The sequence below is a fragment of the Balearica regulorum genome, chromosome W (genome assembly GCF_011004875.1).
Source record: "Balearica regulorum gibbericeps isolate bBalReg1 chromosome W, bBalReg1.pri, whole genome shotgun sequence".
NCBI classification, from domain to species: domain Eukaryota; kingdom Metazoa; phylum Chordata; class Aves; order Gruiformes; family Gruidae; genus Balearica; species Balearica regulorum.
Window position 1 is genome coordinate 28,235,557 of NC_046219.1, and position 20,763 is coordinate 28,256,319.

The 20,763-nt window shown below is 42.3% G+C and overlaps 2 protein-coding genes and 1 long non-coding RNA gene across 9 annotated transcripts in view; 2 read left to right on the plus strand and 1 right to left on the minus strand.

Moving 5' to 3' along the window:
- Positions 1-20,763, plus strand: part of LOC142599156 (3-hydroxy-3-methylglutaryl-coenzyme A reductase-like) — a 695,832-nt gene that overhangs the window by 141,137 nt on the left and 533,932 nt on the right. The gene's annotated exons all lie outside the window — the stretch shown is intronic.
- Positions 1-20,763, minus strand: part of LOC104641364 (ceramide transfer protein) — a 141,260-nt gene that overhangs the window by 55,896 nt on the left and 64,601 nt on the right. For all 5 annotated transcript variants that reach the window (XM_075738974.1, XM_075738973.1, XM_075738971.1 and 2 more), the window contains 3 exons: positions 5,201-5,308; positions 4,255-4,393; positions 3,194-3,277 (listed from right to left, as the gene is read on the minus strand). In XM_075738974.1, the coding sequence (XP_075595089.1) occupies positions 3,194-3,277; positions 4,255-4,393; positions 5,201-5,308 (331 nt within the window). The remainder of the gene's footprint in view (positions 1-3,193; positions 3,278-4,254; positions 4,394-5,200; positions 5,309-20,763) is intronic.
- LOC142599217 (uncharacterized) overlaps positions 131-20,763 on the plus strand; it is a 544,015-nt gene continuing 523,382 nt past the window's right edge. For all 3 annotated transcript variants that reach the window (XR_012832836.1, XR_012832834.1, XR_012832835.1), the window contains exon 1: positions 131-382. This is a non-coding gene — a long non-coding RNA (uncharacterized LOC142599217). The remainder of the gene's footprint in view (positions 383-20,763) is intronic.

Sequence of the window (20,763 nt, forward strand, 5' to 3'; positions counted from 1 at the left end):
TAACAAAAGGCTTGGGTCGAGATAAGGACAGGGAGAGATCACTCTCTCATTATCATCACGAGCAAAACAGACCGAACTTAGAGAGGAAATTAATCTAATTTATTACTAAACAAAACAGAGTAGAGGAATGAGAAATAAAATCAAATCTTAAAACACCTCCCCCCACCCCTCCCATCTTCCCAGGCTCAACTTCACTCCCAGCTTCAACCTCCACCCCCCTCAGCGGCACAGGGGGACGGGGAATGGGGGTTACGGTCAGTTCAGCACACATTGTCTATGCCGCTTCTTTGTCCTCAGGGGGAGGACTCCTCTCAACGTTCCCCTGCTCCAACATGGAGTCTCTCCCACGGGCTACAGTCCTTCACGAACTGCTCCAGCGTGGGTCTCTCCCACGGGGTGCAGACCTTCAGGAGCAAACTGCTCCAGCGTGGGTCCCCCACGGGGTCACAAGTCCTGCCAGCAAACCTGCTCTGGCGTGGGCTCCTCTCTCCACAGGTCCACAGGTCCTGCCAGGGACTTGCTCCAGTGTGGGCTTCCCACAGGCCACAGCCTCCTTCAGGTGTCTCCACCTGCTCTGACATGGGGTCCTCCACAGGCTGCAGGTGGAATCTCTACACCCCCTCATCCTTCCTCCACGGGCTGCAGGGGGACAGCCTGCTTCACCATGGTCTTCACCACGGGCTGCAGGGGGATCTCTGCTCCGGCGCCTGGAGCACCTCCTCCCCCTCCTTCTGCACTGACCTTGGTGTCTGCAGAGTTTCTTACATCTTCTCACTCCTCTCTCTGGCTGCAAAAGCTCTCCCTAGCTGTTCTTCTCTTTCTTAAATATGTTATCACAGAGGCGCTGATTGGCTTGGCCTTGGCCAGTGGCGGGTCCGTCTTGGAGCCGGCTGGCATTGGCTCTATCAGACACAGGGGAAGCTTCTAGCAGCTTCTCACAGAAGCCACCCCTGTAGACCCCCTCCACTACCAAAACCTTGCCACGCAAACCCAACACACCCAGGGAGACAGCAAACTTCCCTAAGAAGTGGGTGTGGTCTGCGTATTGGGCCTTCTGTTCCCTTCAGAAGGGAGTCTCCTATGACAATGACCCATCCTTTTTTCTTTATGGAAGCAGTTTTGTTGCAGGGCGTAGGCCGACTTAACCTCAGCAACACCTCCAAGCTAGGTGAACCATCATCCTCGTTAATATTCAGTTCCACTTGCAGAGCCTTGTATGCAAGGGCACCTGGGAAGGTGGGGTAGTCACAGAGGAGACATGCCAGCTGTGCCGAGCAGGAACTTGTCGCCAGTGCCCCCTATCCCTTATGTCACCACATTCTGCCAAGTGGAGAGAGGATAGGGAATCCTCCATATCATGTGTCCTGCCTGCCTGTTGGGCCTGTCCCAGGGAAGGTAGGGTGCGGTTCCAGTAGTCTGGAATTCTCTCGCACTCTCTGATACTCCTCAACGTACTCACCTCCTCCGGGAGCTCTGTCACTAAGCGGAGGAGTTCTTCTACCTGGGTGCACCTCCCACAGGTGTGCTCACTACTGCCATCTGGTACTGGCATAAGAGTAGGGCACACACTGCAGCCTGACACCTGGGTGGCAGCATGTTCCCACTGGAGTTCTGTCTGGGAAGCTGCATCAGTTGTGGCGAGTGCAGAGCTTAGAGAGGCCATGGCTTTCTGCTGGGTAGATACCATTGCTCCCTGGTCAAGGCAGCAGAGCTACAGCACCCTTCCCATGCAAACTGCCATGAAAACTGCTGCACCACACCCCGTTTGCCAGCGCTCCCTAAGACCTTCTTTTATGCATGTGGGGGGGCTTGGCCTCCATTGCTCCTGGCCCTGCCCAAGTTTCATCAGCTGCTGTTGCTGGCAGCTCTCTCGGCTCCCCCTGAGGTTCCCCAGTTCAGGAAACCCCCCTGTGCACCGCTCTAGATTATATTTTTATATAATATATAAAATACGGTTAGTGGAACTGTGGATTTGCTTACAGGTGAGTGTTGCATGCTTGACTATCTTTGCTGATAAGAGGCAAGAAAGATTTATTCAAAACTTCAGAGTTATACACTACCTAACCTCTGAAATCATCACTACAATTAATCCTTAGCAGAGCAAGCACTTTATATCATTTAAAAAATCTACTCATATGACAAATGCTCTGGAAGTATACTGAAAGCTCCTTCCATTTCCTTTCCTCATAACAGTTTTGGCAATAATCTAGAAAGAGCACTTAAATATAGCAAGGAAACATGCAACATACAGGGAACTAGAGTCAGTTAAAAAGAAAACAGAAGACAGAAAAGGCTTTTTTTGCCTATATATTTTCCAGGTTCTTGAAGAAAGAGTATACATTTTTAAAAATGCTTTTGGCAAGTACTTCTTTTGGAGATTCCATCAGATTTGAAACTGGACTGCTTCAAAGTTTTGTGATCCTAAGTCTAATAAATACTGAATTGTCAAAAACTAGACAATGTAAATATTGAAATAATTTCAGTCAGGAAACAAGAGAAAGTATAAGAAGAATGCAAATAGATTTTAAATGCATACACAACTTCTGGCAGGCCAGAAGTATCAGATTTCTAAAACAGCAAAACTTGTATGAGTTCTTCACATATACTGCATGGATGCAGTGAGTACAATGACTATAACCAGATCATTTAAGACAAGAATAAAAATCAGAATTCTGTTCATCATAACATTGGAAAATACAGTTTAAAAAAGTGCTAAAATTATGATGAGTGAAAATCAGTAACAATGTTGACTTAACCATAATGTAGCCATACAACTTATAAAAACCATAATGGGGCATACCTAACTGGAAAAGCATTGTGCTCCACCACACTGCTAAAGCAGATAACACTTGCAAGAAAAATGGCAATTGCCCGTTACAAATCTCAGTTCCCAATATCTGAATGATGCAGCTGTTTTAACAGAATTTTGTAGTGGAAATGGCTTTGGACACAGAATAGGAAAATCCAGTTTGACAGGCTTGCATTAATATTTGTGTGAATTAAGAAAAACTCAGATTATCATTCCTTAGCTGCTTTTCATGATTATCTTAACACGAATAAGAACTTCCTGTCACGTACATTCAAATAACTATTCTTGTCATTTTCTGCTTAGAAAAGAGCATAAATACCCATCTTGTATCAGGCTTATCATACCATTCATATGAATTTTCAGTGAAAAAGTTGACACACTTACATTTTTCCTTACTGCTGTTACTGTTATGTAAAAAATCCCCATCAGAACGCATTGTAGGGAAATCATCTTCATCATCTTCTACCACTAAATTTGAGAGACAGAGAGTGTGTTATGGCAGTGAGAAAGCTTTCCCAATTCTTTAGTGTGCAAGAAAGCATTAAGAGCATCTTCATGGCTAAGCAGAATTTAAGATTTTTTCCTATAACAAGTCATGACCCTCCCCCCCTTTTTTTTTTGACCTGAGACCACTATCAACATTACTGTCAGAAACCATCAGGAGACTAACATTTGCTCAGTGTTGAAATTTAGCACTTGATTCAATGGTAAGAAGAACATTATTTCAGTGTTACAACTGGATAAGCAGGGAGCCACAATTGAGCAACTATCTACTCTTTTACACTAGAAAGTTCTCAAAGTGGAATGGTACTTATCTACTGTTTTCTCACTACCAAAAGTTTCAGGCTGCCAGAACAAATGTGGAGATGAATATAAATGCCTCAGGAGAGTGCATGAATATGACAACAAGCTGTGCTCTGGGAAGAACAATTCAGAGATATGTAGACATCCACATCTGAGTCTACTAGGACCTCAAGTGTGCACTCAGTGCTCTAGCTGCAGCCAGTGCATCTCAGGAGCATTCATTATGTCAGAACCTTTGCCTTTTTTAAAGAATGTATCGTTCCTATCAAAACTAATATCCTATTGTTTTTCAAAATAAAGGTAAGAGTCACAGCGGTAAACTAACTTGAATTCATCTTATGCGGGTAAACAATAATTGTTCTATAGCATCAAATATTTAAAAGAACATTTCTTTTATACAGTTGACAGCTACAGGTTAATATTTAAGTTAAGCAGATTTTTATGGGAATCCAACTTCTGAAGTAAAATTAGTTAACACTGTTTATGCAGAAATATCTATAATTGATCCCATTACTAAAGAGTAAAATTAAGATACATATTTTATTTATATGGTATCAAATGGTATAGTAACTATTTCAAGGGCTATTATTGTGTAAAAAGTTACATTCTATGGAGATAAGAGTTTTAAATTACAATTTTACCTTTATCCCTCTGGAGTTCATCTTTGGAAACTGCATCTGCACAGGCATCAAAGTATTTCTGTAAAGTATCAACTTGTCTACACAAGATGTCTCTAAAGGTTTCCATTTCTGCAAGCTTCTCACGTAAGCTATGGCCCTTCTGAAAATACAAGAGAAAAAAGGCTCAAATGCTTCTACATACTCAGCAATAGTTCAATGCAAAAAAAAAGAAGGATTTTTGCAATTATGAAGAACACATTCTTCAAATACACTAAAGACATTTCAGATAGTAGCAGCTATGAAATACTGCTAATGTTAGAACAACATAAGAAACTGTATAAAAGTGTTTCTTACTCATTTTGTCCACTGGTCTCAATTTTTCCTCTTGACTGCATCTGCTACTTTAGAGCATTCAATAAAAGCTTATTAAAAACACAATCTTGCATGCTACCAGGCTTACACCTATTTGCCTGAAAACAGTCAGTTCAAGATCTTTGTTCTAATCTTTACACCCCTCTTTCTTGTGCTGTTCCTCTTCTGCACTCCCAGTACAGCCCATCCAAGTTCAAAAATTAAATATTTATATACATGAAACAAGGAAGGCCATCATTTGTCAATCAGTATTAATCAAATTTGTTAGGTCACAGAATCAGCATTTCCTTTCATTCAGAAGCCCTGATATTCTCAGAAGTACGCTAGGAAAGGTTACTAAATCCTCCCACAGGCTTGATTTTCTTGCTATTCGAAAATGACACCATAGTTTAAGAGGGACAACTGCACAGAGACATGAAAAAGCTTCTTGTATGATCTGTTCATCATCACATGCTGAATTACTAACACTTATAATAAAACAAAGATTCGGGATTTTTTTCCTATGATTGTGTGAATAAGTCTTCACATAGCTTATTTCCTTTCCAGTTGTGTGTGTTATTTACACAACAATACTAAGAAAATATTATTCACTAACCTTGAATGAAGAGGTGGATGTTGCAGAGTATCCACTTGCTCCAGAAACAAGAGACACCATGGAGCCATGGCGTCGTAAACTTGACTCTGATCCATAGCCAGATTCAGTCTAAAAACCAAACCACACACAAAACTAGAGTGCTGAGGCTTTTAATTAAAAAAGAAATCATGAAAGCAAGTTTAATGTCATCTCCTCTAAAACCAGTCCATCTGTTTCTTGTCAGGAAGCAACAGGGGTTTAATAACTCAGATTGTGTCAGCAAGTTTAAGATGTTGATGTAGCATCTGTAAAGTTACTATGAATCTATTTTTTATATCATAATGATCTGTGAAAAAGTAGTTATCTGCAACTTATTATGTGCCCCCAAAAGAGCAAGACAACATATATTTCAGGGTTCAAAAAAGGAGTAATGATGTTTCCATTATTTTGGTATACGTAATCCCTACCAAGCAATTTTCACATAGCATTCAAAAAAACTACAGTACTCTAAAATTAATCAAGGAATTAACATGGTTCAGTTTGAAGACAATCAATCAACAGCCTCAGTTAATCCTTCCAATAATTCAAATAGTGCCATTTTAGTTTTAAAAGCAACAAAATAAGTAGAGATCATAGAAAAACAGATAATTACTGCTATCAATTTTTTTGCTTGTTTCAGACCTCTTTAGCAATATTCTTTATACCAGACTGAAATTATTTTTGACAAATAACAAAAGTCTACATAAAACAAGGTGAGATACTGAAAGCAAGAGGGAGAAGACAAGAACAGTAACTAATTAAATAATGCAAAAAATGAAAAACATCTCTTGATTAAAATAGCATGAAAAAGATCTAAAAATGTTAAGTTTGACAAATGTCCTCACAAGTGAAACAGAAGCAGATACTGAGGAACTGGAAGAAAAATATTTCCCTAAAGGTTAACGTAAAATGGCCCATGAATGGAAAAGGAGAAGAAAAACCAGAAAGAGAACGTAACACAGTGTTGGAAAATCTCATTCCCTAACTATTGTACCAATTAGTCTTTATAGTATGAAATTGTATGAACTTTCTTAGGATATATAGTTTACATTGTATACTGTTGTGCTGGTTTTGGCTGGGATAGAGTTAATTTTCTTCATAGTAGCTAGTATAAGGCTATGTTTTGGATTTGTGCTGAAAACAGCATTGATAATATAGAGATGTTTTTGTTATTGCTGAGCAGTACTTACACAGAGTCAAAGCCTTTTCTGCTTCTTAAACCACCCCACTAGCGAGTAGGCTGTGGGGGGTGCACAAGTAGCTGGGAGGGGACACAGACAGGACAGCTGACCCAAACTGGCCAAAGGGATATTCCATACCATATGACATCATGCTCAGCATATAAAGCTGAGGGAAGAAGAAGGAAGGTGTAGAAAATATAGAAGCTTAGCTATAAGAAAACTTATGCTAATCAGAAAGCTACTCAAGGCCTGGAAGGAAAACTTCCAAAAAGGGGAAAATGTAATCATGGGATAGAGGCCGTGAGACAGAAACTATAGAATGATTAGCTTGGAATAATTAGTTTGTAATCAAGGTAATAGGTAATGAAGCTAACTGACCATGTGTCCCGATCCAATGTCGGGGAGATTTCAATACGATCCTAAGAGCGAGATTAAGACACAAGGTCAAATGCCGTATACCAGAAACAGTTTTATTATGAAAAGAGTAAAAAAAGAAAGAAAAAGTAAAGATAACCGATAAGAGCAATAGGACAGGGCAGAAAAGAAAGGCAGAAAACCAAGCAAGACTCCAGGATAGAATCACAAGAACAGTCACCGCCACAGATCCACGGTGTCTCGGGGGGGTGTGGTGTGTGTCCAAATATCTCGTTCTGCGACAGCGGACCAAGACGCAGGTCCACAGCATCTCAGGGGTCCGTCTTGGGAGAATCCAAATCTCTTGTTCTGCAGCGGTGGGCGAAGGCGCGCCACCCTCATCTTGGCAGTCCCCTTTTATACTGGTGGCGGTCTTCACGATGGCACGTACGACACGGCTCCACGTTCCTGCACATGCGTACACACTTCTTGCAGTTCCAGCCCCGTTCTTCATGCGACTGTTATCTGACTCCGTGGCGCATGAGCCCGCAGGGCGTTTGTCGCAGGTTGAAAGTCTCTACGCCCTGGCAATCGTCCTTACGACCCGGCAATCCTTATCCCACTCAGTAGCTGGAGGGGTTTCCCGCTTGAGCAAAACGATCTTTGAGACAAAAGTTCTTACAGTCCGGTTTCTCACACCATGGCAAGGTACAATGCTGCTATGTTCCATGTACAGTCCCTACCCAACCGGACAATAGGTTCGGGAATATTAATCTTATGAAGTAAGTTGTTATGGACAGGTACATCCACAGCAAGGATACTGCGCATACCCGCAAGAAGAGGGTCACCCAGCGGACAGGGGTGCGCGACCACCGATGACCACCAGAGACCCTTGAGGACCACCGACTCAAATCACTGAGCATGCGTGATGGGGAGGAGAATATGTAAATGAATTCCAATAAATGATTATCATAGGACTGCCTTTTCTGAGAAAAACGATGAATATGTATGTTTTGATTCTATATAACTTGTGTGTTGATAATCGCCTGCATGCACGTTGGGTGGAGCTGTTTCCCCCGTGCATCCAGTGCTGTAATAAAGCAAACCTAGGGTAACTCATGTCTGGTAAATTTCTTATACCCTTTTACAGAAGGGGAGGACATTCGGAGTGATGGCGTTTGTCTTCCCAAGTAATCGTTACGCGTGATGGAGCCCTGCTTTCCTGGAGATGGCTGAACACCTGCCTGCCAATGGGAAGTGGTGAATGAATTCCTTGATTTGCTGTCCTTGTGCATGTGGCTTTTGCTTTACTTATTAAACTGTCTTTATCTCAACCCACGAGTTTTCTCACTTTCACTCTTCCTATTCTCTCCCTCATCTTGCCGGGGGGGATTGAGCAAGTGGCTGCATGGTGCTTAGCTGCCAGCTGGGACAAAACCACAACTGTATAGTCACCGTTAAGTAAGCATAACTAAAGGACCCCAGCTCATTGCAAGGAGGACAGCCCCTACCCCAAAGAATAAAGGATACCCCTGGACTATCAAGATAACACTATCATCCTAGCCGCTCTAACACCTCTGTGAAACCCTCCCATTATCTGGCATCATAGACAAGTAACTGTATCAAGACCGACTCCAGGACATCTAGATCAAGAAAAAAAGCAGATGCATGATGATGCCCTAGAATTATAGTTGCTTTGCAGAACAGTAGCATGTGTGTGTTAAGTAGTGATTGGTCAAATCACGTTGTATCCTAATACTTGAAAGGTATAAGAACCATGTATAAAATCACATTTGATGTGCCCCAATTTGAATGGGACACCTCATGAGCATGAATAAAGAATTACTCTTGTAATTCCATACTTTGCATCCTAGCCTCTCCTTTCTGTTGGCATGGGCCAGTTGCAAAATTTTTGTGACAAAAGAAACAGATGGTTCAGAGTAATATCTGAAATACTGTTAATAGATGAACTTGATGATTGGGTAGACAGAGAATACTGTGAAGGATCTTTGACAGGAATAAGAAATTCTGCAGTGGCAGAGAAATTCAGTGGGGCAGGAAGAAGGGGAGACAGAACAAATGATATGGAACAAGCAAGAAGCAACAACGAAATTCTAGCTGGTTTACTTTTGTGGAAAAAATTGAAAATGGCATAGGCATTGGGAAGGCAGGAAAGTGCTGATGTTGCAGTAAAATCAAATGTGAAAGGTGATATGAATCAAGTTGTCATGCTGCTGCAAAAGTCCATTGTGTAGCCCTACCCCTGCTGGTCTAAGGCCAGGCAAGAAATATCTGAATAATGTACCTTTGTCTGATAAGTAGGTTGGGATTGTTAAAAGCTGAAGTTTAACTGATATATTACTAGATCAGTCAGTAAACCATGAAGAACCATTTAGACTTGACAAAAGTACCGGGAAACTAGGGGAAAGGTAATTCCAGCAGGGAGAGATCACGACCACCGACCCATGGACCACCCACCCTAACTATACCACCTACTCAAAAGATAAAGGCGGAAAAAAGAACTGAGCATGTGTTCTAGTTTGCATGCTAGATTAAGAAATCTAAACCAATCATTTAATAGAATAACAATGCATATGTATTAGAAAGATGAATATGTTAATATTGTATATATAAATAACCACTGATTTGGAGCTTTGGGGTGTGCTGTCTTGGGACAGACACCCATATCTGCGCAAATACGCAATAAAATACCTCTGCTCTGTGTGTATATTGGCGTGTTGCACACCGGGTAAATGAACCCCCAGTTTTGGGACAACAATATTAGGCTGTGGGTCAAGAACAAATCTAACATGATAAAACCAAAATGCTAAAGCGATAAATTATCTTAACACTTAAGTACTTAGACATAACACCTAGTCCCAGATACAGAAAGGAAAAAGATATGCATATAGTGCATTTCTCACCTCAAAAGGCTCAAAGCACTTTAGAAGCAAATTTAGATGCTAAGAGCTCTGTGCAATTGAGTTTCAAGGAAAAGGCATGTTTGGATATCCAAAAGGATAAAAATTCAGATCATCTCAAAAAACTTGTTGAACCACCAACCTGAAGCATGAGAGTATGCCCTCCCATCATGAGATATCATGACACACTGTGTTCTAACAGGTCAGGACAAATTAAGTTTCCATACACCCCATATTACTTCTGTGTTTATTTATTTATGTACAAGTATTTGAAAAGATACCAGTTCATGTATTTAACCTCCCCAAGTCAATATCCTGTGTGACCACTAGAGAGAAATAGCAAAAAGGAGACACACACGTCTAAAGGTTACTATTGGTCAAAGCCCAACAGTAACCCTTATCCTGTTTCTGCTTCAGTCCCTGGGCATATAAATCTCCTTTTCTTGGCAGACAATTAAAAACAGAACAGTTTTACCTTTAGCCTTTATAATTACATTTGAGACACATTGCTAAGTGAGGATAAAGTTTTCCATACAGTATGCAAGAAGTAACAATGACATCTATCACTGAAAGAATAACAGAAAATTACAAGTTTTAATAAAGATTAATGAAATTATTCTGAAGTCACACACCTCAGCCAGTTCAAAAGAGTGAACCAACTAAAAAATGCTAATTTCCAGTTAAGATTGTCCAAAGTCATTAGCACCAAATTAAGCACTTCAACAAATGTTTAGGCACAGATTTCTTAAAACTTCATCTAACATTAAGTAGACTCAATATAATTTAGCTTTAAAAAAGAATGCTTAATATGTAACACAGAAGACTGGACACCTCTGTCTCAAGTACCATGTCCAAGTAGAAGACTTTTCTTCACATTCAATTGCTCTGCCATTAATCTGCAGCTATAAAACACAGAGCTCATTGTGAAAAGGAGTTTTATATACCAGCCAGATGAACAGGCACAGGATTTCTTCATGTACAGAGTATGCATTAAGTAGGTTCTCACCAAACTAGTTTTCCCTGTATGCATATGCACTTCGAGAAGCATCAGAAGAAACAAAAGTCTGGTTAAACCCTTCCGAACCCGTAAGAAGTCATTCCATAGTGATACAGAGACATTTCATTTGAAATAAGTTATTTACTCCATTCATAACACTTAAGTTTAAGCAGGCTTACTTAGGTGCTTGTAGAACTGTTCTATGCAATGCAACTTTCAGGAATCTAATATTTGATAATTAAAAATGTTATCTGACATTACACACACTAAATGTTAAATGTTAAATTCAACTTAATCTGCCAATACAAAAACACCCCCCACGCTATCATTACTCATTCATGGGAAAAGAAACAGATTGCTTTTATTTGCTGAAAGCCAACACTCTCTGTGCAAGACAACAGCAAAACCAACTTCAAGCAGAGCACAGGTCTCTACAGTAAGCTGACCTATCCTGCTCTTAAAGGAAAACCTCGGAACTGGTAGAAAAAAAGCAGCTCACAAAAGGCTGCTTTCTAGTGCACCAGAAGCAAGCAAACCAAAGCGTTTAGGTTTAAAATGCTCCAGACTTTGAAGATAAGTATTATCACCCATTTTATACAGGATTGTAAATACCGTTGGCCATCATTAGGTTCTGCATTAAGCTCTGTGTCACCTTTTTTGTTCTTATTGCTTTCCAGAGAGGTAAAAGTTTGAACAAGACAAAGGATGCCAGTGCAGTGCTAGGTACCAATACAAAAATCTCCCCGCAATAAGCATGAGTTAGAGAATAGTGTACTACTGATAAACCAGTTTAGTAGATTATTCTAACTCAGTCTTCAGTAACTAAACTGTCTTGTTTCATTACAGCATCAGTGTTTTGTACAAACCACAGGAACACTTTCTGCGAGAACTTGCGCCTCAACTGCACACTGTACTATTAAAAGTCCAAGCAACTGCAGAAACATACTACATGTATATCCTCAGAATAAATTTTTTTGTAGACCCATATATTCTCTTCATACTGATAAAGTCCAATCCTATTGCTGGTTCCCTTACAGTGGTATATCCCTGCAGAATTCATCATGAGAAAGCTACCTGTGTGTTAAGAGCTCAGGAACTGCTCAAAACACTGATGCCATTGCCTGCAGACACCAGAGTGTGTGTATGGGGGGTGTGGCATAAGACTTAAGGAGAATGGCCATATTCGTGCTGTTATCTGCTTTGAATTGCAACACATTAAAAGCTGACTTCCCTCCATTGCTAAAGCGAGGGGAGGGAGACTCCAACTTGATGGTAGGCAAGCAAGGTGTTCCTTGTCCATTCTGCACAACGGTGACAAAATGCATATGCTGCTGCCAGATCTTCACATTTGGACAGATCTGCATGTAGTCCAGTTCAGGCATGATAAAGTAACAGCTATAAAAATGGCAGAAAGGTGAAGCTATGGTATTTTCATCCAAAAGCACTCCAGACTCAAAGCTTCCCCACAGTCTAGGATAGTAAAGTGTATTGGGTCTGGCTGAGATGGAGTTAATTCTCCCCACAGCAGCCCTCATAGTGCTGTGCTGTGTATTGGTAGCTAGCAAGGTGTTGGTAACACACCAGTGTTTTGGCTGCTACTGAGCAGTGCCATCAAGGCTGTCTCTCCAACAATTCTTTCCCCCCCTCAGCAGTAGGCTGGGGGTGGGCAAGATCTTGAGAGGGGACACAGCCAGGACAGCTGACCCAGACTGACCAAAGGGATATTCCATACCATATGATGTCTGCTCAGCAATAAGAAACTGAGAGATAGGGGGAGGAACAGGGCTGGGGCATTCATTTTTTTTACAATGTTTGTCTTCCGGATTGAGGAGTACGCATACTGAAGCCCTGCTCCCTGGGAAGTGGCTGGACATTGCCTGCAGATGGGAAGTAGAGAATAATCTTTTGCTTTTTGCTTTGCTTCCGCGTGCGGCCTTTTGCTTTAGCTACATTAAACTGCCTTTATCTTGACCCACGAGTTTGGGGTTGTTTTTCCATCTTATTTTCTCCCCTCCCTGCCTTGCTGAGGAGGGGAGTGATAGAGCAGCTTGGTGGACACCTGGTGTCCAGCCGAGGGTAAACCACCACATAAAGGAAAACTTTGCAGACTGCCTGTGTATCATAGGGATCTAAAAAGATAAGACCTTTCTTGAAGCATTTTATACTGAGACACTATAAAACAATGAGGCTGGCAGAAAACCTTTCCAACCAGGTGACAAACAAGTTATGCTTCTAATTGCAGCCTCAGGTCACATATTGCAGACTTCCTTTTCATGTGACCATGCCCAAACACGTTTACTCCATGTGCATCACCTGTCTACTCACATGGATACTCCAAAAAGAAGCTATGTATGACTGGTATTGCTGGCTTAACACACTTGATCTATTAAAGAAATTAGTCTAGCAGCCATGATGTCCTCTTTTCAAGAATTAAAACACAAGCCAGCCCAATAAGTTTCCGATGATCAATTAGATACACTTGTACAAACCTTAAGTCCTATGTGTTGTTTGATTAGATTATGGGAAGTGTAATCTAATTAGCTGCTGTTGTTGATCTTTGCACTTTCTTTTTACATTTCAAAATGGTAGGTTTACCTAACAGATTTCCTCAAACCTACTAATACCACTAAACGACACATGAAACTGATATTTTATTTCCTGCTTAGACTTGTTTAGCATATTTGGGGGCAGGTATAAACAATAATGGAAATAAGTAGAAGCTGCACCTTTGAACAGTGCAAGAATAAAGCAAAACTTCAGAGAGACAGTTAAATCAGATCTTTTATTTACGAAGTCTGAAAACTAGCAAATTTGAGGCAATAAAATTTCACTGTTTGTTAAAAAATAGGATAATTTCAAGACATGAATGAGGAGTCTTTTTGCTGTGAAGTAGAAAATATTATGACATGAGCAAGGAAGAATTTAACTGCTGTAAGCAATGGGGTTTTATCATAGAATCAGAATAACTTAGGTTGCAAGGGATCTCTAGTACCACCCTCCTGCTAAAAGCATATCCAATTAGATATCCAGGCCTCGACTCCATACAGATGTATTCTTCAGAGAATTATATCTACTTTCAAAGCCAAAGTGATCGTTATGAAACATAAATGGAACACACATGCAAAGAAAGATTGTTGGTCAAAGTGAAACAATCCGCATTGTTTATAATTAATCAAGTTTGTTGGGCTGGAATTGACTGAAAGCTTTAGTCTAGCTTTAAACAGTCTCAACTGTAACTACTTATTAATAAAGCTGCAACTTACTGTTGTGGTTGAAAGATGGACCCAAGAGTGGCAAAAGGGTACCAAGAGAGACAAAGAACTATTTTTTTCTTTCCTGAAATGGAAGTTTCAATAGTTTGGAAGTGACAGCATTAAGGTTTGCTGCAGCATACGCTTATGTAGTCAACTGAAACTGCTGATTCACTGGCTTTCCCCTAAAGTCTTCTTTCAGGAAATATACAATGTCCAGCAATAAGTGCACTTAGCAAATTTAGTAACAATAAATGACAAGCAATATCATATGTATTAAGAGTTCCTGATGATATCAGTGCTAAAATAATGGAATGTGTAAGACATACCCAATCTTAGATTTCCTCCTCGAAAGAACATATTTGATTCAGTTTTAAAGAAAGAAACTTTTGCTATTTCCAGTAAAGGACTAATAACTTGAGCAATCCATCTAATTTTCCCCTAAAAGCACAGCTTCTCTACAACATCTACAAGTTTCATTATCAGCATCATAACATACATCAGGGCAAGTAGTACATATCAGCTGAGCAGCCCCAGCTATACTTGCTTACTCAAACCAGCAATTTTAAGGTAATACACAAATCCTCACAAGTTATTTCAGATTACTGGGGGGAAGAAAGATGGACACCTCTCCCTCTATTCCCCTCCTCCCAAACCCCAACATATTCTAATGCCTATGTTCATACCAATCAATATATCTGGCATTTAAATATTAGGAGTTAAATATTAAACCTTTCTTCCTCCCCTCCCATTTAAAACAGATATGTTCGAGACACCAGAATTTTGATTCCTGTTCAGTAAGTCCATTCACCTAGATGACACTTAAGAGACAGCAAATGCATATTTGCAAGCTTTATTTGTTTTTACAGAGAGAAAAAAAATCTTTTTCATTCTTCTACAATAGAAATTGTATTAGGAGAATTATCTTCAAAGCTTCCAATAAAGGCAAGAGGACATTGAATTAAACAAGCAGAAGATGTCCCAAGTCATCTTGTTCTGGTTCTAATAGAATTCCCCTTTTGAAAGTCTACCTCAGCTCTTTAGAGTCATGTTAGCTCATGCAGCTATTCTCTTTTTTGGGAGAGGCATTGGGAGTGTGACAAAAGAACCAAAAAGCCATGAAGGACTTTGAACAAAATTACCTCTGTTGGTAAAGGGTGAGGAGCTGGCCAAGAGCTTATGGGTCAGGATTAAAGGGAGGGCAAGGACAGGTGACATCATAGTGGGGGGTCTGCTACAGGCCACCCAACCAGGAAGACTAAGTGGATGAGGCCCTCTATAGGCAGATAGGAGCAGCTTCACATTCACAAGCCCTGGTCCTCATGGGGGACTTCAACCACCTCAATATCTGTTGGAGGGACAACAGAGCAGGGCACAAGCAATCCAGGAGGTTCCTGGAATATGTCAATGACCACTTCCTCCCCCAAGTGACAGAGGAGCCCACGAGGAGAGGTGCCATGCTGGACATTGTTCTCACCAACAAGGAGGGCCTGGTAGGGGATGTCGAGCTCAAGGGCAGCCTTGGCTGCAGGGACCACGAAATGGTGGAATTCAGGATCCTCAGGGCAGCGAGGAGGGCATGCAGCAAGCTCACTACCCTGGACTTCAGGAGAGCAGACTTTGGCCTCTTCAGGGATCTGCTTGGTAGAATACCATGGGACAAAGCCCTGGAGGGAAGAGGGGCCCAAGACAGCTGGCTAATATTCAAGGGTCACCTCCTCCAAGCTAGGGAGCGATGCATCCCAACAAAGAGCAAGTCAAGCAAATCCACCAAGAGGCCCCCGTGGATGAACAAGGAGCTCCTGGGCAAAGTCAAACAAAAAAAGGAAGCCTACAGAGGGTGGAAGCAAGGGCAGGTAGCCTGGGAGGAATACAGAGAAACTGTCCGAGCAGCCAGGGATCAGGTTAGGAAAGCCAAAGCCCTGAGAGAATTAAATCTGGCCAGGGATGTCAAGGGCAACAAGAAAAGCTTCTATAGGTATGTCAGTGATAAAAGGAAGATGAGGGAACATGTGGGTCCCCTCCAGAATGAAACAGGCAACCTGGTTACCCAGGATATGGAGAAGGTTGTGGCACTCAACGACTTTTTTGCCTGTCTTCACTGGCAAATCCTTGAGCCACACTGCCCAGGTCACAGAAGGCAAAGGCAGGGACTGGGAGAATGCAGAACCGCCCACTGTAGGAGAAGATCAGGTTCGAGACCATCTAAGGAACCTGAAGGTGCACAACTCCATGGGACCTGATGAGATGCATCCGCGGGTCTTGAGGGAACGGGCGGATGAAGTGGCCAGGCCACTCTCCATCATATTTGAGAAGTCCTGGCAGTCCAGTGAAGTTCCCATTGACTGGAAAAGGGGGAACATAACCCCCATTTTTAAGAAGGCAAAAAGGAAGACCCGGGGAACTACAGGTCAGTCAGTCTCACCTCCATGCCTGGCAAGATCATGGAGCAGATCCTCCTGGAAAATAGGCTAAGGCACATAGAAAATTAGGAGGTGACTGGTGACACCCACCATGGCTTCACTAAGGGCAAATTGTGCCGGACAAATTTGGTTGCCTTCTTCTATGATGGGGTTACAGTGTTGGTGGATGTCCATGTTTTGGCTAGAATAGTTAATTTTCTTCTTAGTAGCTGGTATAGTGCTGTATTTTGGATTTAATATGAAAACAATTTTGATAACACACTAATGTTTTAGATGTTCCTAAGCAGTGTTTACAATTAAGTCAAGGACTTTTCAGCTTCCCAGGCCCTGCCAGCGAGGAGCCCTTCCACAGGAGGTACACAAGAAGCTGGGAGGGGGCACAGCCAGGACAACTGACCCAAACTGGCCAAAGGGATATTCCATACCATATGATGTCACACTCAGTATATATGCTGGGGGGAGTTGGCTGGGGAGGGCCACAGCTTGGGAACTAGCTGGGTCAGCAAGTGGTCAGCAATTGCGCTGTGCATCACTTGTTTTGTATATTCTTTTATCATTATTATTATTATTATTATTCTCTTCCTTTTCTATCCTATCAAACTGTTTTATCTCAACCCATGAGTTTTACTTTTTTCAGTTCTCTCCCTGCCTTGGTTTAAGCTGAGAGGGTTAATTTTCTTCATAGTAGCTAGCATGGGGCTATGGTTTGGATTTGTGCTGGAAACAGTGTTGATAATATAGAGATGTTTTTGTTCTACGGACCTGTTGTTGTTGAGCAGTGCTTGCACAGAGCCAAGGCCTTTTCTGCTTCTTGCACTGCCCTGCCAGGGGGATGACTGGGGGTGCACAAGAAGTTGGGAGGGGACACAGACAGGACAGGTGACCCCAACTGACCAAAGGGATATTCCATACCATATGATGTCATCCTCAGTTTATAAGGAGCTTGGGGGAAGAGGATGGGGGGGGCGGCAGCATTCGGAGTGATGGCGTTTGTCTTCCCAAGTAACCGATACACGTAACAGAGCCCTGCTTTCCTGGGGATGGCTGAACACCTGCCTGCCCATGGGAAGTGGTGAATGAATTCCTTGCTTTGCTTTGCTTGTGCGCGTGTCTTTTGCTTTACCTATTAAACTGTCTTCGTCTCAACCCACGAGTTTTCTCACTTTCACTCTTCTGATTCTCTCCCCCATCCCGATGGTGGGGAGTGAGCGAATGGCTGCGTGGTGCTCAGCTGCTGGCTGGGGTAAAACCATGACACTCCCCCATCTCACTGGGGGGAAGTGAGCAAACAGCAGTGTGGTTGTTTTAGCTGCCTGCTGGGTAAAACCACAACAGTGGATAAGGGAAGAGCAACTGACGTCATCTACCTGGACTTGTGCAAGGCATTTGACACTGTCCTGCACAACATCCTTGTCTCTAAATTGGAGAGACATGGATTCGAGAGATGGACCACGCGGTGGATAAGGAATTGGCTGGATGGTCGCACTCAAAGAGTTGTGGTCAATGGCTCAATGTCCAAGTGGAGAACAGTGACAAGTGGTGTTCCTCAGGGGTCGGTACTGGGACAAGGGCACTGTTCAACATCTTTGTCAGCGACATGGACAGTGGGATTGAGGGCACCCTCAGCAAGTTTGCCAACGACACCAAGCTGTGTGGTGCGGTCGAGATGCTGGAGGGAAGGGATGCCATCCAGAGGGACCTTGACAGGCTGGAGAGGTGGGCCTGTGCGAACCGCATGAAGTTCAACAAGGCCAAGTGCAAGGTCCTGCACATTTACCACTAAAGTCAAGCTTGACACAGGCGTCTCAATGAACGATATTGTTTTCAGGGAGATCATGTGAAAATGTGCTGCTACTCTGCCACAGAGAGCTTGAGTCCTAGAGCTACCATGTATCATTATGCCAATCACTGACATTCCCCTTATTTCTATGAAATTAAGTATACACTATCAAAAATTATCTACCACAGCTGTTTTCACAAAGTGAATTGATAACACCTTTGAGTTTACTACTAGAATCCCACTTTTTTTACAGAAATGAGACTGGTTATTTACTGCATGGCCTGCTGCATGTTGGAGTCTGGTAGCTTAGTTCCAGTCACCTCAAGACTCAGCATTAGACTTGGTTTAGCTGGGGCTAAACCACGACAACAGTGATTAAAAACTTACTTTAACCTTTAAATACATTTGAATCTTCAGTCAATTCATATATTTAATTAATTCAAGGGAGACAGGAATAAAGTATCTTAAGTTCACTATCATTTGGGGGCAGGGGTTTAAAAGGAGAGTTCAATACTTCTACTGAGATTATGAAGACTACCTGTTACTGCTCTGACTAGGATAGAGGAGAAAACTTTTTAATTAGGAACATATGGCAGACAGTGATCACAGCTTTCATGGATACAAAGATTTAGGATTATCTTAAGTCCACATTCTCCACCCCTTATTCCATACCATTTACATCATGCTCAGGTATGACACTAATACAACCTGATTAACCACACATTCCCCTTCCCATCCTTTGATACAATACACAGATATCATTCCCTTAGTCTATGGGAATGATGGCCTGAGGTGTCATGGGCCCACCAAGCTATAAATAATTCACACTTATGTTCCCAATCCAGATCCACCTGAGTCACTTCAATTCTAGCAGCCTGGTCCATCTGCTCATTGTTTTGATGTTCTTCAGTGACACATCTCTTGGGTATGTGAGCATCTACGTGATATACTTTTACAACCAGGTTCTCTACCCGGGCAGCAATATGTTGCCATAATTCAGCAGCCCAGATGGGTTTACCTCTGAGCTGCCAGTTGTTCAGCTTCCATTGCTGCAACCACCCCCACAGGGAATTTGCCACCATTCATGAGTCAGTATAGAGGTAGAGCACCAGCCACTTTTTCTCTTTCAGCAATGTCTAAAGCCAGCTGGATGGCTTTCACTTCTGCAAACAGACTTGATTCACCTTGTCCTTTAGGAGTTTCTGTGACTTGTTGTGTAGGAGTCCACACAGCAGCTTTCCACCTTCGATGTTTTCTCACAATATGACAGGACCCATCAGTGAACAGGGCATACTGCTTTTCATTTTCTGGTAATTTATTATACAGTGGGGCCTCTTCAGCATGAGTCACCTCCTCTGGTGACACCCTGAAGTTTCAGCCCTCTGGCCAGTCCATGATCACTTCCAGAATTCCTGGACAGTCGGGGTTTCCCATTTGAGCCCATTGCGTTATCAATGCGACCCACTTACTCCACCTAGCATCAGTTGCATGATGTGTAGAGCGGACCCTCCCTTTGAACATCCAGAACAAGGTGCCAATAGGAGCTACTTCTGAAATTGCTCGAATTCCTTCATATGCTGCTAATATTTCTTTTTCAGTTGGAGTGTAATGAGCTTCAAATCCTCTATATCCTTGGCTCCAAAACCCTAGAGGTCAACCTTGAGTCTCTCCAGGAGCTTTCTGCCTGAGGCTCCAGGTGGGGCCATTATCCCTGGCTGAGGTGTAAGGCATGTTTTTCACATCTTGTCCTGTCCAGACTGGCCCAAGTGCTACTGAATGAAGAATCTCCTGTTTAATTTGTTCAAAGGCTTGCTGCTGCTCAGGGCCTCATTCAAAGTCATTGTTCTTCTGGGTCACTTGATAGAGAGGGCTTACAATCAGACTATAACCTGGAATATGCATTCTCCAGAAACCCACAACACCTAAGAAAGCTTGTGTTTCTTTTTTATTAGTTGATGGAGACATAGCTGTTATTTTGTTGATCATATTCATTGGGATCTGATGGCATCCATCTTGCCATTTTATTCCTAAAAGCTGGAATTCCTGTGCAGCTCCTTTGACCTTGCTTTGTTTTATAGCAAAACCAGCTTTCAAAAGAATCTGGATTATTCTTCTCCCCTTCTCAAACACTTTCTCCTCTATGTTGCCCCATACGATGATGTCATCAATATACTGCAGGTGCTCCAGAGCTTCACCTTGTTCCAGTGCAGTCTGGATCAGTCCATGGCAAATGGTGGGGCTGTGTTTCCACCCCTGGGGCAGTCGATTCCAGGTGTACTGGATATTCCTCCACGTGAAAGCAAACTGTGGCCAGCACTCTGCTGCCAAAGGGACTGAGAAAAACGCATTAGCGATATCACTTATTGTATACCATTTTGTGGACTTTGACTCCAGTTCATATTGGAGTTCTGGCACGTCTGGTATGGCAGCACTCATTGGCGGTGTGACTTCATTCAGGCCTCAATAGTCCAGTTAGCCTCCACTCTCCGTTAGATTTTTGCACTGGCCATATGGGACTGTTAAAGGGTGAATGAGTCTTCCTGATCACTCCTTGACTCTCCAGTCATCGGATCAGCTTATGGATGGGAATCAGGGAGTCTCGGTGTGTGCGATATTGCTGCCAGTGCACTGTCATGAT